An 18182-nucleotide genomic window follows, 5' to 3' on the forward strand; every position below is an offset into this window, starting at 1 on the left:
CACGCACAAGAATTTGCTATTGGAAATGTTGAAAAGGTTTAACATTTACGATTATCGGCCCGACCATTTTGTGAGCAAATTGGGGAAGAAAAATCATTCTTAACACCCCATACCACAAGCTAGTCATCAAGTCTTTGCTGACTTCCTGAAGGGAGGAAAAACGCTAAAATGTGCCCTGATTATCTGTATTTGTCTACACTGTCTTAAGGATTTTCCATCGGAAATAATAAACAGATTTAAAATTTACGACTGTCGGGCACGGCTGTTTTTTTAGCAGATTGGTGAAGAAAAATCCCTCTTGTACCACACCCCACATCACATGATAATCACTTATGATTGTCTTTTAAAAACATCCAATCATCGAGCATTGCTGACTTTGATAGGAGGGGAAGGAAAATACTTGAAATTGGCCCGATTGTTTGTATGTGTGTACCTCGCCCAAGGATTTGCCATCGTAAATATTGAACAGGTTTAACATTTATGACTGTCAGCCCTTTGTGTTTTATGAGCAGCTCATGGAGGAAGAATCCCTCTGAACACACCCAACACTATAGGATAATCGCTCAGGATAATCTCTTTGAAACATCCAATCATTGGGCCTTTGCTGACTTTGATTGGAAGGGAGGGAAAATGTTCAAATTCGACCCGATTATTATTAGTATGTGTGTACCCTGCCCAACGATTTCCGACTATCGGCCCTCAACTGTTTACGAAGCAGCCTGGAGAGGAAAAATACCTCTTAACACGCCCCACACCACAGGATAACCATCCATCCATTTTCTGAGCCGCTTCTCCTCACTAGGGTCGCGGGCGTGCTGGAGCCTATCCCAGCTGTCATCGGGCAGGAGGCGGGGTACACCCTGAACTGGTTGCCAGCCAATCGCAGGGCACATACAAACAAACAACCATTCGCACTCACAGTCACACCTACGGGCAATTTAGAGTCTCCAATTAATGCATGTTTTTGGGATGTGGGAGGAAATCGGAGTGCCCGGAGAAAACCCACGCAGGCACGGGGAGAACATGCAAACTCCACACAGACGGGGCCGGGGATTGAACCCAGGTCCTCAGAACTGTGAGGCTGACGCTCTAACCAGTCGGCCACCGTGCCGCCCACAGGATAACCACCTCGGATAATCTTTTAGAGACATCCGATAATCTGTCTTTACTGACCTTGGTCCGAATGAAGTGAAAATGTTCAAATTTGTCCCGGTTATTAGTATGTGTGTATCCCACCTAAGGATTTGCTGTAGTAAATATTGAAGACATATAACATTAATAATTGTCTGCCGTCTTTAAAGCAGATCGGAGTAGAATAATCACTTTCAACACATCCCACACCCGAGGATCTCCACACAAGATAATCATCTGATAATCGGCCGTTTCCCGACTTTTGGTCACAACGGAGGGAAGATTCTCACATTTGGCCCGATCATCATCAGTATGTACACCGCTTGAGGCTCCGATTCACAGAGTTTAGGAGGTTAACATTCCCGGCATGAGCGGGAAAAATCAGATGAGTCAGGGTGAAGGAGGAAAAGATTTACAAAGTCAATGAGGCTTACTCGATAAGTGCGCGTGCGTGTCTGTGTGTGCGTGCAAGTGTGCGCGTATGTATGCATGTTTGTCGGCAGCTCTTATCTATGAGTGGCATGACAGTGTAGGTTAATTCCCTTTTTAGCAGGGTTGAAAAACTGCTGCGTGTGCCCTTCACACGAGGACAGAACCGATGTCGGCGAGTCCAGGGGAGGATCCCTCCCGAGAAGTTGGCAGCACGACGCCGGCATGGCGACCGCCCCGGGCGTCTCAGTGTGACACGCGTGCTAAACGGGCCGCGTGGCTGCGTGCTCATTTTGTTTGCCGATATAACAAACAACAACAGCAGTAACAGCAAGTTTGGACTTTTCGGATCATATATTACAGGCCTAATGTTTTGACCTGCTTTGCTGCCTTCCGTCCTTACCATCAACCTCAAACGTGGAAACTTCCTTCCTTCCCTGCAACCTTCCTTTCTGCCTTCCTTTCCCCCCCCCCTCAGACCCAAAACCCTTTTCTGCCTTCCTTTGTTTTTTTATCTTAACTTACCTCCTTCCTTTACGACCTCTTTCCTTCACCCTCCGACCTGTTTTTCCTGGCATCTTTTCTTCCTTACTTTCGTCCTCCTGCCCTCCTTCCTTCCTTTCATCAGACCCTCTTTTTAGTTCTGCATTCTTATATCCTTTCCTTCATTTTCTTAAACCTGCTTTTCTTCCTGCCTTCATTTCGTCTATCCTACCTGTTTTCTGTCCTCCCCTCAAATTTTGCATCCTTCCATCCTTTACTTAAAAAGTTTTCCACCTTTTCCACCTTGCTTACTTGTTTCTCCTACATTTCCTCCTTCCTTTCTGACAACTTCCTGCCTTCCTTCCTCTCATTGTTCCTGGCATCTTTTCCTTCCTGACATCCTTTCGTTCTGTCCTTTCTTCCTTCCCTACCGCTTTCCTTCCTTCCCTTAGATCCAATTATTCTTACATCCTTCATTCCCTCGCTTATAAGTATTTTTTCTGCCTTCCTTCATTCTCTCCTTTCTGCCCTCACATCTGTTTTGTATTCATGCATCCTGCCATCCTTCCTTCCATGGCTTAAACCTACTTTTTTGCCTTCCTTCCTTCAACTTTAGACCTGCTCCCCCCACTTCTGCCCTTCTTTCTCCTTCCTTATTTTCTTCCTTCAGATGCTATTGTGCATCCTTTGTCACGTATGGAGAAGAGCTGGACCCAAGAGCAGGCGGAGGCATAGATAGATAGTGAAGAACAGTTTATTTGAGGAAGGTAATGAAGGTGGTCCTGGGTGCGTTGGCAGGCAGAGGCGTCTTACAGGTGACAGGCAGTGGAGAGGACAGGCGGCAGGAATGACGTGGATCAGGAACACGGGGGAATACTGGGAATGAGGAGAGACACAGGAGTCAGAAAGGGAAACAAGGAACACTTTGCCTTACGTGAGGTAAGTGGGCCGTGGTACCGCTGGAATAAGATGCAATACTTTGCCGAGGATTTCCGGGAACAGGCAGGCTTATATGTAGGTGGTGACGAGGGCTGATTGGAGACAGGTGCACGGATTGAGGAAGGTGCTGAAAGAGAGAGAGAAGGCGCAAGGCGCACTCAGGCTCCAATAATGGTACTGCAGAGCAGTTCATGACAGTACCACCCCTTTCAACGGATGCCTCCCGGCATCTTACCAGGCTTCCCCGGGTGAGCCGCATAGAGGTTGTCCAGAAGGGAGTGATCGAGGATGAGCTGCTGGAAAATCCAAGAACACTCCTCCGGCCCATACCCTTCCCAGTCAACCAGGTACTGGAACCCCCACCCCCCGAGGCCTCACGTTGAGGATGCGCGACGGGGCTGCGGATCTTGGTGAGGTAGCCCTCTTCGTCAGTGGTTGTCAGGCCTGATGGGCCCGACCTGCAGGAACCATGCCTCTTAATCACTCACGTCAGCCTCCACCACGAACTGGAGGGAGGGGTCAGGGTGGCGCAGAATGGGACCATTGGTGAACAGGGATTTTAGTTCACTGAATGCTTGGGAGGCTGCCGGGGTCCACTGAAATGGGGAGCTGGTGGATGTGAGGCTGCTGAGGGGGATTGCGACCTTGCTGTAGTTGCGGATAAATCGACGGTAGAAGTTGGCAAATCCGAGGAAGCATTGCAGTTCTTTCTGGGTAGTGGGGATGGGCCAGTCGTTGATCTTGGCGGGGTCCAGTTGTAGTTGTCCTTTTGCAATGATGTAGCCGAGGAAATATACTGAGGAGAAGTGGAATTCGCATTTTTCTGGTTTGACAAACAGATGGTTCTCAAGAAGGCGCTGGAGGACCTGGCACACGGTTCTTCGGGGGACCGGGAGAAGATGAGGATGTCATCAAGGTACACGAATACGAAACGGTTGAGCATGTCACAGAGGTCATGAATAAATGATTGGAAAACTGCAGGGGCGTTTGTTAAGCCGAATGGCATGACCAGGTACTCGAAATGTCAGAGAGGGGTATTGAAGGCGGTGTTCCATTCTTTCCCCTCTCGGATACGGATGAGATGGTAGGCGTTTCGGAGGTCCAATTTGGTGAAAACCTGAGCTTCGCAGAGGGGTTCAAAAGACTGGTCAATCAGGGGTAGCGGTGACTTGTTTTGTATGGTTATGTCATTGAGTCCACGGTAGTCTATGCATGGGCGGAGAGTCATCGGGTGCAACAGGCAGTGACGAAAGTGCAGTAGACGATGCAGGAGGAAGTTTGGATTGCATCTTCGAGGAAAGGAGGGATACTTGGAACAGGCAGGCTTATATGTAGGTGGTGACGAGGGCTGATTGGAGACAGGTCCGCGTATTGAGGAAGGTGCTGAAAGAGAGAAGGAAGGGGAGAGAGAGAGAGGGCGAGAGGCCCTCCAGGCTCCAATAATGGTACTGCTGAGCAGTTTATGACATCCTGTCTTCCTTTGCTTAGAACTACTTTCCTGCCTTCCTTTCTTTGGTACCTGTCCAATACTGTTCTTATTCAAATTATTTGTCGTTATTCACAATACCTGGGGAAAAAAAGAAAAGGAAAAAAGAATGAGTTAATTTCAAAAGTGTATACCTGCTTTTGGCCCACCCTCTATACGGTATAGCATCTTGTGAGTGTGAGGTTTTGGTAATACAAAACAGTCTCTCCAGGCAGCAGTCGTCAAATAGACGTTAAAGAGGTTGTGATAAGTGTACGTGGTGTTCTCGGAGGGGGGGAAACAGGAAAGAGACGTGACAGCTGACACAAGAGAGTAAATATTCGAAATGTTACACTGCGATGACCGGGAGGTGATGGATGGCGTGTCAAGAGTTGAGCGCGAAACGGAGAATTTGGTGCCGTGAGACCCGCATATTGTGTATCGCACACACACACAAATTTGGGCAGGATAATGTGGTTTAATTGGCACCTGTCAATTCAAGTCCTCTTTGACATTTTGTCTCCTTCTCTGTCAAATCATATTTTTACCAATTACATTTTACTGGTTCATGATTAGATTACTCGCAGTTGTCCAACTTTTTACACCCAGTACTACCTTGTAAAATATTTATTTTAGCTCTCCAAGTACCACCATGATGACCAATTTAGTATAAAATACAGTCGCGTAATAGTGTTCATGAAAACACATGCAGAGGCTTTATTTCTAAAAAAAACAAAAAACATTTCATGTTATGGTAAACCACTGTAACATTATGAACAGTTTGAACTATAACACTGTGCTTAAATGTATTAAAAGAAAACTGTATTTAAATACTGATATAATTAAATTTTGATTAACTAAATTTAATTTAATTTGATTTCAACAAGTTAAATGAAAATTTTAGCTAAATAAATGTTTTAAAATAAACATTTCTAAAAGGTTAAATGCAACTGTTTGTACTTACAAGTTAAATACAACTGAACTGTACTTAAATGCACTGTACTAGATTTTAAAAAAAAGTTTCAATATTTAATTTAATGATTCCTTGTGTGCCAGATAATGGAGCCCATGTACCACTTGAAGCTTGATCAACATAACATTTAACATGTCATGTAAGTGTAAAAAGACATTAATCACTGTTAAATGAGAGAATGCTCAAGACCTATATTATGAGGATGAAAAACCTGTTGTTTGGAAGTCAAAGAGTTTTCCCTAATAGAAATAATGGAAATGTAATTCAAACTGTGAGCATCATAAAACCTTATACATATCTATATTTTAGGGGTTGGGGTTAACATTTGAATATGTCATACAAAAGATGAAAACACTCCTGACGTGTATTGGTGGCCCAGGAGTCTTGTCACTTGTTTTTTTCCCCTTCATTTGGAATTAGTGTCACAACCAGCCAATGAAAAACCAAAAAACGTGCCCGAGGTTAACCCTTTGATGCTTGCTGAACTGAAGTCTGCGGTAATGTGAATTTGCAGGATTTCCCCCCATGTGTCCATTTACTGTATGGAGAGAAAAATCCTCATCATTTGGTTTGTTTGTTTTGTTGCAGAAACTAGAGAGGACCGCAACAAAAGACTGTTCAGACACTACACTGTGGGATCCTATGACAACTTCACCTCGTACAGGTACGCCCTTGCTCACTTGTGCGAAAATCTGAATTTATGGTCAAAGTCAGTTAGTCTCCTTGGAGTGTGCTACTGGACAGAAATCTGTCGTGGAATTTGCTGCCGCCTAAAGGCAACAAGCTGCCACTGCACCGAGCAATGAGACATTTTTGGACTGTTAAGCCACCACAATTGATCTAATTCTAAACCATTCCCATGCGATTGATGTTTCAAATTTATTTGCTTTATTTATTAACCTTCCCCATCATGTTGCTGGTCAAATTTTCCATTTAAAATAAAATTTAAAAATATATATAATTTTTTTGAGAATGTAAAATAAAGGATACAACTTTGATAGAAATGGTGGTGGCGTATAAAGGCCAAAATGATTCAAATTTTGTCTTTGTTCAAATACTTGTGGGCATGCTTCATTATGAATTTGTCTTGAGTCGTCACCTCCCAAGCTGACAATAATACAAAAACGCTTGTTCTCAGCTCATTCTTGTATTCATTCGCTTTTAGTTTGGAGGCAAATATGTGGAGATTTCAATGACAAAGTGCCGGTTTTAATGTCATTTTCCCACCCGCTTTCTCAGCCTTTTTATGAAATGTCATCTTTTCATTCATTTTCTTCCTGCTTTTCGAGTTTCTAAATGTCATTTATGTTGCAGCAGCTACAGGGTTTATGGTATTTACCGTCGGCATGCGCGGTACACTTGACAGTCAATAACCGTACGGATCCAATATGTCAAAATATCTAATATTGAAATCCAAACTACATATTGAGAACGAATGGAATCACATCCCAAAGGGCAGATATTTTTATATGCTTGATGGTTTTACTAATTCGACAATAAGTTATACGGTACACCCCTTGAGGGATGCATAGGGGTGGAAAATCCAGTAAAATCAAGTAAATGTCAATGCAAAGTTAACAGGGATTTGGAAAATATTGAGGCTCATTATTCATTCCTTCATCTTCCGTTCCACTTATCCTCACTAGGGTCGCGGGCATGCTGGAGCCTATCTCAGCTATCTTTGGGCGAGAGGCGGGGTACACCCTGAACTGGTCGCCAGCCAATCGCAGGGCACATAGAAACAAACAACCATTCGCACTCACATTCACACCTACACACAATTTAGAGTCTTCAATTAACCTACCGTGAATGTTTTTGGGATGTGGGAGGAAACCGGAGTACCCAGAGAAAACCCACGCAGGCACGGGGAGAACATGCAAACGCCACAAAGGCAGGGCCGGGATTTGAACCCCCGTCCTCAGAACTGTGAGGTGGATCTGTCAACCAGTTTGTCACCGTGCTGCTGAGGCTCATTAAATAGATCATATTCAAGCATTAATATGCAAATTTTCTATGGTCATGTGAAGACATCCATCCAAAATCATACAATTACAAAACATTACAATTCAACAGAACTGACTTTAACTCTAATTTTAAAATGAACTCTGAAGTGCGCTGGGAGCCAGTAAAAGGAGGCCAGAATTGGTTTTATGTTCTCCCTCTTACGTGTTCCAGTTAAGAGGCAGGGTGGAAATGTTTGAGGAAGGGCTGGCTGACTCCAAAGTCAGGTTGTGCAACCACATTATCACAGTTGTTTATTTTTATTTTCCCTTGAGAAAATATTTCATTAACGTGGGGATTATTAAGTGTTTTAATCCCAAAAGGGATTCCAGTGGAGGGAGGCCAGAATCAGAGTTTTGTGCTCCCTCTTACATTATCCCCGTTAAGAGGCAGTCTTCAGTTTTGTAAATTCCCTCTTTATTCCAGTTACATTTAATTTAATTTTTTTTTTTTAAAGAATACAATTCCTGGAATTTAGCAACCCAACACACCACAATAATTTTGTATAACAAAGAACCAAAATCCTTTGGCCTCCCTCTTGCAGAAAGGTTTGTTTCCGATCAGCCGCTTGCACCAGTACGACCTCTGTGTTCTCCTGGTAAGTCTTGAGTGGCGAGTGCTGTGTTGGTAAGCTAACGAGTTAGCAACCGCAATCAATGCCACCCGCCTAGTTTTCGCTTTTATTTCTGTGTGTGTGCGTGTGATGTCTACGTGATTTCAAGTGTTGCTACTAAAACGTTTGCTTTGGTATTGCAGTGGCCGTAATATTACCGAGCCAAGTGTGTTGAGTTTGGATTTAGGTGTGTTTTAGATAGTGTTTTACAGTGGTGGGAAGTAACGAAGTCGAAGTAGGATTTTTTTTTCTGACAACTTTTTAATTTTATACACTGGGAAACATATCTTGCTTTTTTCCTTCTAGCTTTGTCAAAAAAAAAAGGCTTGGCTAGCAACTAAGTTGTCAAAACGGGTATATAATTAAGTTGCTAGCGGAGTTTCCGTCACTACGTAAAGAATAGCGATTAAGTGAATTCTTGACTGATACACTTAAACGCTAATCAAACTAGAAATCACATTACAGAGGAAAATAAACGAATAGAATAACGCACACCGGAGTCGTTGTGACTTTCGGCCTCTCCCTATGTACACTAATTATAGTTTATACAACCAGTTTATTTCTTTACCTTGTCTTTTATTATGTTTTTGTACAACACCAATTCCAATTAAGTTGGGACATTGTGTTAAACAAAAATAAAAACAGAATACAATGATTTGCAAATCATGTTCAACCTATATTTAATTCAATACACTGCAAAGACAAGATATTTAATGTTCAAACTGATAAACTTGATTGTTTTTAGCAAATAATCATTAACTTGGAATTTATGGCTGTAATACGTTCCAAAAAAGCTGGGACAGGTGGCAAAAAAGACTGAGAAAGTTGAGGAATGCTCATCAAACACCTGTTTTGAACAGGCTAATTGGGAACAGGTGAGTGCCATGGTTGGGTAAAAAAGGAGGTTCCCTGAATTGCTCAGTCATTCACAAGCAAAGATGCGGCGAGGTTCACCTCTTTGAGAACAAATGTGTGAGAAAATAGTCGAACAGTTTAAGGACAATGTTCCTCAATGTACAATTGCAAGGAATTTAGGGATTTCCTCATCTACGGTCCATAATATCATCAAAAGGTTCAGAGAATCGTGAGAAATCACTGCATGGAAGCGGCAAGGCCAAAAACCAACATTGAATGCCTGTGACCGTCGATCCCTCAGACGGCACTGCATCAAAAACCGACATCAATGTGTAAAAGATATCACCACATGGGCTCAGGAATACTTCAGAAAACCAATGTCAGTAAATACAGTTCTGCGCTACATTCGTAAGTGCAACTTGAAACTCTACTATGCAAATCAAAAGCCACTTATCAACAACACCCAGTAACGCTGCGGCTTATCTGGGCTCGAGCTCATCAAAGATGGACTGATGCAAAGTAGAAAAGTGTTCTGTGGTCCGACGAGTCTACATTTCAAATTGTTTTTGGAAATTGTGGACGTCGTGTCCTCCGGGCCAGAGAGGAAAAGAACCATCCGGACTTTTATGGACGCAAAGTTCAAAAGCCAGCATCTGTGATGGTATGGGGCTGTGTTATTGCCAATGGCATGGGTAACTTACACATCTGTGAAGGCACCATTAATGTTGAAAGCTACATACCGGTTTTGGAGCAACATATGTTGCCATCCAAGCAATGTCTTTTTCATGGACGCCCCTGCTTATTTCAGCAAGGCAATGCCAAACCACATTCTGCACGTGTTACAACAGCGTGGCTTCGTAGTAAAAGAGTGCAGATACTAGACTGGCCTGCCTGCAGTCCAGACCTGTCTCCCATTGAAAATGTGTGGCGCATTATGAAGCCTAAAATACGACAACGGAGACCCCGGACTGTTGAACAGCTGAAGCTGTACATCAAGCAAGAATGGGAAAGAATTCCACCTACAAAGCTTCAACAATTAGTGTCCTCAGTTAGCAAACGTTTATTGAATGTTGTTAAAAGAAAAGGTGATGTAACACAGTGGTAAACATGACCCTGTCCCAGCTTTTTTGGAATGGGTTGCAGCCATAAAATTCTAAGTTAATGATTACTTGCTAAAAACAATAAATTTTATCTGTTTGAACATTAAATGTCTTTGTAGTGTACTCAATTAAATATATGTTGAACATGATTTGCAAATCATTGTATTCTGTTTTTATTTATGTTTAACACAACGTCCCAACTTCATTGAAATTCAGGTTGTACAATGCGATGCTATTTTTGTTTATTATAAACACAACAAATATGTTTTTTGGGGGCGCTGGAACGGATTAATGGCATTTCAATTAATTTCAATGGGTAAAATGGATTTGGTGCACTAGTAATTGGAGAATTAAATTGATAAGTCAAGATACTGCTGTCTGTTAGTGTGTGTTCCATCCATTAAATGTCAGCAACTGGAATGTGACAACGATTAATTTCCTCTCGTGTCTGTCACTTCAGTGGCGGAGGATCACTCACCAGATTGATTCGCTCTTAAGATGCTTCTGAGCCGTACTTCCGTTACATCCGGTTTTGCCGGTGTGCATGTGTGTGCGTATAATTGCAGAGTCATACTTAATTCTCTTGTGTGTGTATGTGTGTGTGTGCGTGTGTGTGTGTTCTCACTCCAGTGATTACATCATAGAGGAGAAGAATGCCGTTTTACAGAAGAAAGAAAACGAGGGCTTTGGGTTTGTCCTACGTGGAGCAAAAGGTGAGCATTATTAGGAGTACATTTTAATGTTATTTACTGAATAGGCAATGGGGCGACTTTTCTTCGGGAAACATTTTGCATTATTAGCTGTAGGCTGACCAACCCCTGCTGTAAAAAAAAAGTTGAAATCCAGGAGCAATTGTAGTCCACATTAAAAGGTCTAAAAGGTAATTTCCTATAGATGCCACAAGATGGTGAAAAAGCAATATTTTTATTTAAGACACAGATTTGGCCTGAGCACAAAATATTGAAAACGCAAATGTTTCCGTGTATAAAGCAGCACCGTCAATATACAAGGGGTTCACTGTATTCCAAGTGTAAGTAAAATATCTGTTGAGAGAAACAATAAAACACTTTCTATACTGTCGTGTCAGAGAGGCGGGTTACACCTTGGAATAGTCACCAGCCAATCACATAGACGCGCGTGGGACATCATCACACAACGTCATCAGTTGACCTCATTCCAACCAACATAAAAAGTTCACCTCAGCTTGTGTGCTTTTTGCACAAAGTACGAAGGTGGTAAGACAAGAAGAAGAACACGTGACGCAAGCGGACTTTGGTACTTTGAACCCAGAACCGCTCGACTGTGAGAGTGCTAACCACTAGACCACCGTGCTACAAATGAACGTTATTGTTGCATGAGTCAGTGGCAGCTTCGCTCAGCACGTTTGTGTACTCCGATGCACTCTCTGTGTGTGTGTGTGTGTGTCTCAGCTCGTCGTCCCATCTGCTGCTCACACATGGCGCTCACATTGAGCAGACACCGCTCCTCTCGCTCTTTTTCCTCTTGTTTGCTTTTCTTTCCTTCTAACCTCCCTCCCTCTCTCTCTCAGTTCCTTCTATTCCTCTTCCTTGACAACCTCTGCGTCCATTATCCCCTCCCCCTATTCCAGCAGTATGGCTACACCGCTTCCTCGGAGTGAATGTGTTTGACTCTTTTTACGCACGTGCCCCGTTTCTTCCAACCCTCAGGGGGGCCCGGTTACTGTGGCAACCTCCGCTAAGGCACCTTGGTAGGAGTCTGCTTTTACTTCTCCATCACTCACTACCCGTGGCGCTACCTTTTGCTGTCCACTGGAACACACACACTCAAATACTCTCACAGTGTAGCAATGCAGTTCACTTAGCAGGCAAGTGCACACTTAGCATTAGGTGGTGCTGGAGCAGCTGTCCTTTTGACCTGTACAAAAACGCCCTTTCTGCCCTTTTTTAATTTCATTCATTAATATTTTTTTTTTAAATAAAAGTTAACCTCTCTTTCATCAGTGTTTTGTAATGTGACAAGCATTTATTTGAGTCCTTGGGAGAATTGTTTGCTCCCGCCTTGCCCCCAAACCCCTACCTTCTCCTTCCAAAAACCTGTCATTTGAACAGAGGTGTGTTGACTTTTTATATCCACTTTCGCCTCCCCTCACCTCCTTTGTTTACAGTTGTATTATTGACTGTGTTCACTTTGTTGTCTGTCACGCTAACTTGAATTAGTGCGATCACTAAAGCCTCTCGTCTGCGCGCTCAGCCGAGACGCCCATCGAAGAGTTCACGCCGACCCCAGCGTTCCCTGCCCTGCAGTATCTGGAGTCTGTGGACGTGGAGGGTGTGGCCTGGAAGTCCGGCCTGAGGACGGGAGACTTTCTCATCGAGGTAGTCGCGCGCACACACAGACGACGACCTCATACTTTACAGTGCTACCTTGACTTATGAGTTTCTTTTCTTCTGTGACCACACTCGCAACTCAAATCACACATACAGTATCTCAAATCAACGTTCCCCATTGAAATTAATGGAAATGCCATTAATCCGTTCCAGTCCCCCCAAAAAAATATTTTATAAAAGAAATTGCACTCTATATGTATGTATATATATATATATATACAGTGCAAAACATACAGTAATAACATTAATAAAATAGAATCGAATGACAGTTTTGCAAATCTTTCGCTTTAATTCAACAGACACTGTGCTGCCCCTGAAACACGACGACTGTCGCAACAATGCTGCAGAAATATTCGCTCATTAAAATTGTTATATCCTGTCTGTATGTGTTGCTGCAGTATCAATTGTCAAAAGGTTTATAACAACCGCAATATTGACGCTAGTTTCGTTAGCCCAGCTATAGCAAGTCAAGGTATCACTGTATATTTAATCCGTATTTTAAAGACGACAACTGCGATTTGGTGCACGTGCGGTGTCTAGGTGAATGGCGTGAACGTGGTGAAGGTCGGCCACAAGCAGGTGGTGTTACTGATCCGACAAGGAGGCAACCGACTGCTGATGAAGGTGGTGTCCGTCACGCGGAAACCAGAGTCGGAGGAAGTTGTCCGCAAGAAAGGTAAACACCGCAAATGGATGACTGGTGAGATGCTAATCTGAATCCTGACTACTGTTGAGGTCCCCACTATTGCGTAAGGCACTAATTCTTTTGTTGCCCACGATTACGGTGATACATTCAATACTTTGAACGTACACACTTCTTGTACTGTACTGAAATGCACATAGAACACACAAATTCTCCTGCACCGCTGCATCTTCAGTGTGCCTCGCCACCGTTGTCATGGCGACTACACCGCATGTTTTGAATTACGCATTTGCATTACAGCAACAGGCTCTCTCTACCTCTCGGACTGGTTCCTCTCTCTTTTGTTCTGCAAACCTCCTCCGTCTCCACTGCTGAGGCACGACCCGCACGCATTACAAACCCGGCGAGGACTGTTTGTACTGTGGACTTGTGTACTGTATGAAAGATAATTGGATTTGATGTTTTGGTTTTGTTTTTTTGTTTTTGTTTTTTCAATGGAGGACACAGACATGGTGCGTTGACTTTTTGATTGTGAGCTGTGAAGTTGCTTCTCAGGTCTCCTGGTGGTCAAGTTGGTGCAAGGAGGGAAGGAATCGGCAAACCTGAGGATGTTTATTAAATAGATGTTTTAAAATCAGCGAGATTGCAACAGTGAGCGTTTGGAGAGGGATTAAGAGGCTCCCGCAAGCGTGGAGGTGTGACGTCTGGTGCATATCGTTCCCCTTAGATGTTAAGCCATTGTCCTCTCTCCATCTGTCAGCACTCATGTCGTTTTTTGTCCTCCAAGGGCCTGATTTACTCAAGGTTTGCGCGTGCAAAAACGGGAGGGAACTTGATTGCTCACGCTAACCGATGTGGAAGCTGATCTACTAACCAGGCGCACCGAGCTTTGCGTCTGCCAAACAGGCAAAATTGCCGTGAAGTTCGTTTCGTGTGTTCTGGGAGAGGTTGATATAAATAGATGAATTTAGCACACGCAATGTGATTTATCAAATCTGGATGTATAAAGGGCTGACTTGGGGCTGACTTGGGGCCAGTCAAGGAGTTATGCCATACCACCTATGATAAAACGCCTTTTAACTGCATTTTTTTGCGTCTGGGTAAATTCAGCGCACTGTGGCAATTGGTGGTCTCCCACAGCGTTTTTTTTTTTTGGGTGTGCTGTCTCAAGTTTTATGTGCCATGTTATGCAGAATGGGCAGATTCATCTCTCACGCACTCGGGACAGAGTTAAGTCAAACAAAACATGGCTTTTGTACGGTTTCTGGCTTTTCAAAAATTATCAGAGCGAACGGTAGATTTTTTTTTTTTACGTAACTCAGTAATATGTTAGTTTGCCTCTTCCACTAACACTTCCAATACCATCACTTCAAAGTTAGTTTTGTGATTGTAGTGCTCTCCCACTCACCAAAACCAAAACATGAGAGCTACCTAAAGCAGAATAACCCTTTTAAATATGGTGGTCTCGACCACTTTTAAAGCTGTGGCCAATAGCGTGCACATTCTGTTAGAGTGAGTAATTTAGCGTCCACTATTTGGGCTCTTAGTTAGATCAGGCCCCGTGTGAGTAAGGACATTCAAGTTTGTCAGAGCTGCTATGTCGATGCGTCTCTCATAGCATCCATGGACCACATTTTCCCTCAATGCAATGTTTTGTGCGGGAGTGACAAGGAAAGAACACCAATATTTGAGCCTCGGTTGACATGAAGAAGTCGGGCTCCCTGCGTAGCGCTTCATCCGAATGGGAACCCATCAAAGCGGCCTGGGCCGGCCGTCTACGGGATGCCAGGAGGGCACTGAGCCGCAAAGCCAAGGCGTCTCCAACACGGACCTCTACGTCATCGTGGTCCTCCTCAACGCCGTGCCTTTTCTCCACAGCGCCGCCGCCTCCCAAAAGAGCCCCCAGCACCACGCTCACACTGCGCTCCAAGTCCATGACGGCCGAGCTGGAAGAACTGGGTGAGTGCCGGCGCATTTGGGGCATGTGTCCTCTTTGTTCTGTCATCCTCCATGGAAAAGCCATTTGAGCATGAATTCCATATCCGTAATGTGCATCTTTTAAGGTCCATGTACTCTTTGTTTTCACTAGTAAGACAATTCAGAGCACGAGTAAAACGAATAGGACAAACCAGGGAAGATGACTTTGGAAAATGTAGTTGGTTATGCTGTTGAAAATGTAATAGTAGCGTAACTATTTCAATTACTTTCTCAGAGTATCATCTATTTCACCATCTATTTTCTGAGCCGCTTATCCTCACAAGGGTCGCGGGAGTGCTGTAGCCTAACCCAGCTATCATTGGGCAGGAGGCGGGGTACACCCTGAACTGGTTGCCAGTCAATCGCAGGGCACCTACAAACAAACAACCATCCGCACTCACATTCACACCTACGGGCAATTTAGAGTCTTCAATTAACCTATCATGCATGTTTTGGGGATGTGGGAGGAAACCGGAGTGCCCGGAGAAAACCCACGCAGGCACGGGGAGAACATGGAAACTCCACACAGGCGGGGCCAGGGATTGAACCCGGGTCCTCAGAACTGTGAGGCAGATGCTCTAACCAGTCGCCCACCGTGCTGCCGCTTTCTCAGAGTAATTTAACTAATTACATTTTGATGACATTGAATAAATACTCAAAAGGCTTTCCATACTTCTCCCTTTTCCCGCTTTCCCTTTTTTCACTAACTTTGACAATAGTCACTTCTCTTGTCTTGTTCTTGTGCTTTTTCTCTCCTCTACTGATGCTTTCATTTCCCACCAAGCTTCTGCTCGGAGGAGAAGAGGAGGTGAGTCTGAAGCAAGAGACTGAGCTGTTTTATCACTGCGCTTTCCGTACAAATTTATTTTGTACTTAACAAATGTACTGTACAAGATTTTTTTTAAATTCCACTGTAACATTATGCTCGTCTTAACATATTATTCAGTGATTCTTTCACATATCACTATAGGGCGCCTGTGTAGCACATTTTGAGAATTACCGCTTTACACCATTAAATACCACATGTCCTATCATCATTTGTATTCTCCATTGTGTTTAGGAGTTTAAAATATGATGCAGCGTTTGCCTCCTCGTGCGTCTCGTTGCATTCTTACTTAGTGAGTTCCGGCTCATTTGCCTTCTCAACAGAGAGGCTTGATGAGATGTTGGCATCCCAGGAGTCCATGTTGCGTTCTCAGCCCCCGGAGGCGGATTACAGAGCAGCCACCGTCAAACAGCGACCCACCAGCAGGAGAATAACACCAGCAGAGATCAGTGTGAGCGCATCGACTCATAAATCAGCATCGCACTCGAAACACATAACATATCACACTTTTGTCTTTATTTGATTTTTTTTTTTTTTCTGGCTGCAGTCACTATTTGAGCGACAAGGGATGACACTCCATGGAGGGTTCCACCCAGCCATGGAGAGAGGTCATATGGCACTACCTAAGGGGATGTCCAGGACCAAGTCATTTGGTAAAACAATCACCTATCCTCTCACTGTGATGTTAATTAGGGCTGTCAGTTCCAGCCACATTTGTGTGCAGTGAGAGATCTTCAGGTGTGCCGCAGGAAGGTATCAAATTTCACTTAACTGGTCCGAAAATTCGAATTTATTTACAACAAATAATGTATCTTTGTTTATCTATGTATGCCAGCAACATATAGTGACAGGCAGAAGAATTAAACACTATTCCACTAAATGGCAGAAGGTAGAATTCATCACAATTTCTGTTAGCTTGGCGTTTTGCATTATATGTTAGCATTAAGCTTGCAGACTTTCGTTAAGCAAAATGTGATAGTTTTGTTGAACATTTTGGTATTTAAATAAACAATGTTTAATTCTGTTTTGTTGCATGCTCTTGTGTATGTGTTTCTGCTCTATCGCGGGTGGGTCCGCAATGGTATCGACTGTGATCGCTGTATGCTCAGCTGCGGGGCAGAATGAAAATATACAGTTTTAATCCTCAAAGTATCAGTAACAGATTTTGCTGCGTTAGTCACAGTCACTTAATTCATGTTTAATGAAGTGTTGAATAAGTCAAAGATTTAAAAAGCCTTGTAAAAAAAAAAAAAAGTGTTAAAACGATAAGCTGTTGAGTGTGTGAGTTGACAGTTTCACACATAGCAGGATTAAAGTGTGAAGTGGCCATGGACCTGCTGGGCTGTTTTAAGAAAAGGTCTGTTTTCTTGAGCTTGCTGTAATCCTCATCTTTAACGATCATGTGCCCTGCAGGTGCCACTGAGGAGGATCGGCTGTCTGCCCTGGAAGGTGAGCACCGCTTCCCCCGTAGTTCCTCCATGACAGACAGCCTCCGAGACCACCCACAGCCTCATCCCATCCCACCTCCTCCACAAACAGCACCTCCTCCGCCTCCCTATTACCTGGACATGGGACCTCCCCCGGCTTTCTGCCCGCCGCCACCTCCGTCGCGGACCCAGAGTCAGAGCCACGAACCTGGGGGACGCTCCAGCTTTAAGCCCTCCTCCCTGGACCTGCCATACGAGGCGGTTCATCGGCAGGCCGCCCAGATAGAGAGACAGAAGAAAGCCCGCTCCATGATCATCCTACAGGACTCTTCCCATTTACCTGTAGAACCTACAGAAATACCCCGGCCGTCTGTCGCTACTCCACCCGAGCGCATAAAACGGAAGGGTCGGATCATTGACAACCCCTATGCCAATGTGGGCCAATTTAGCATTGGACTGTACACGCCTACCAAGCCTCAGAGGAAGAAAAGCCCCCTGGTGAAGCAACTACAGGTAACTGGCAATTGTTTCTTGGACTGGTGTCAGTAAGCCTCTCACTTATTTTCATACCATTTAAAATCTTTGCAAATGTTTACGGGAGTCCTCGGTAGTCACCAATTGTGTAGTGGTTCAATTGCCCGACTTCCATGCAGGCAGCGAGGGTGAAGTGAAAAAAGAGGAACAGATATAAAGTGTCCTCGCACGTGGCCTAGGAGAGCCACACTCGCCGATGCGCTGTCAGCCGTTTATTGAATTGGACAAACAGTTAAACGGAAAAAAAATACATTCAAAATGAGAACACTTGCAAGGAGCTGCTGTAGGTCACAACTCACGCCCAGACCCTCACACAAAGAAAAACTGGCCAACTCGAATTCAGCTTCTAATGTCACTGACTAGACCAATGCCACAGTATGTTTATTACACCTTTAAAAAACAGTTTATTTTGTTAGG

General features: G+C 44.0%; 1 protein-coding gene across 1 annotated transcript in view; it reads left to right on the forward strand.

Annotated features, from left to right (window-relative positions):
- The window catches only part of shank3a (SH3 and multiple ankyrin repeat domains 3a), a 219495-nt gene that overhangs the window by 181982 nt on the left and 19331 nt on the right, over positions 1-18182 (forward strand). Inside the window, exons 16-24 of the mRNA XM_061677680.1 lie at positions 6009-6084; positions 10620-10702; positions 12222-12346; positions 12899-13034; positions 14880-14960; positions 15763-15786; positions 16128-16255; positions 16352-16457; positions 17218-17744. Of these exons, the coding sequence (XP_061533664.1) occupies positions 6009-6084; positions 10620-10702; positions 12222-12346; positions 12899-13034; positions 14880-14960; positions 15763-15786; positions 16128-16255; positions 16352-16457; positions 17218-17744 (1286 nt within the window). The remainder of the gene's footprint in view (positions 1-6008; positions 6085-10619; positions 10703-12221; positions 12347-12898; positions 13035-14879; positions 14961-15762; positions 15787-16127; positions 16256-16351; positions 16458-17217; positions 17745-18182) is intronic.

Source organism: Phycodurus eques, chromosome 5 (assembly GCF_024500275.1).
Source record: "Phycodurus eques isolate BA_2022a chromosome 5, UOR_Pequ_1.1, whole genome shotgun sequence".
NCBI lineage: Eukaryota > Metazoa > Chordata > Actinopteri > Syngnathiformes > Syngnathidae > Phycodurus > Phycodurus eques.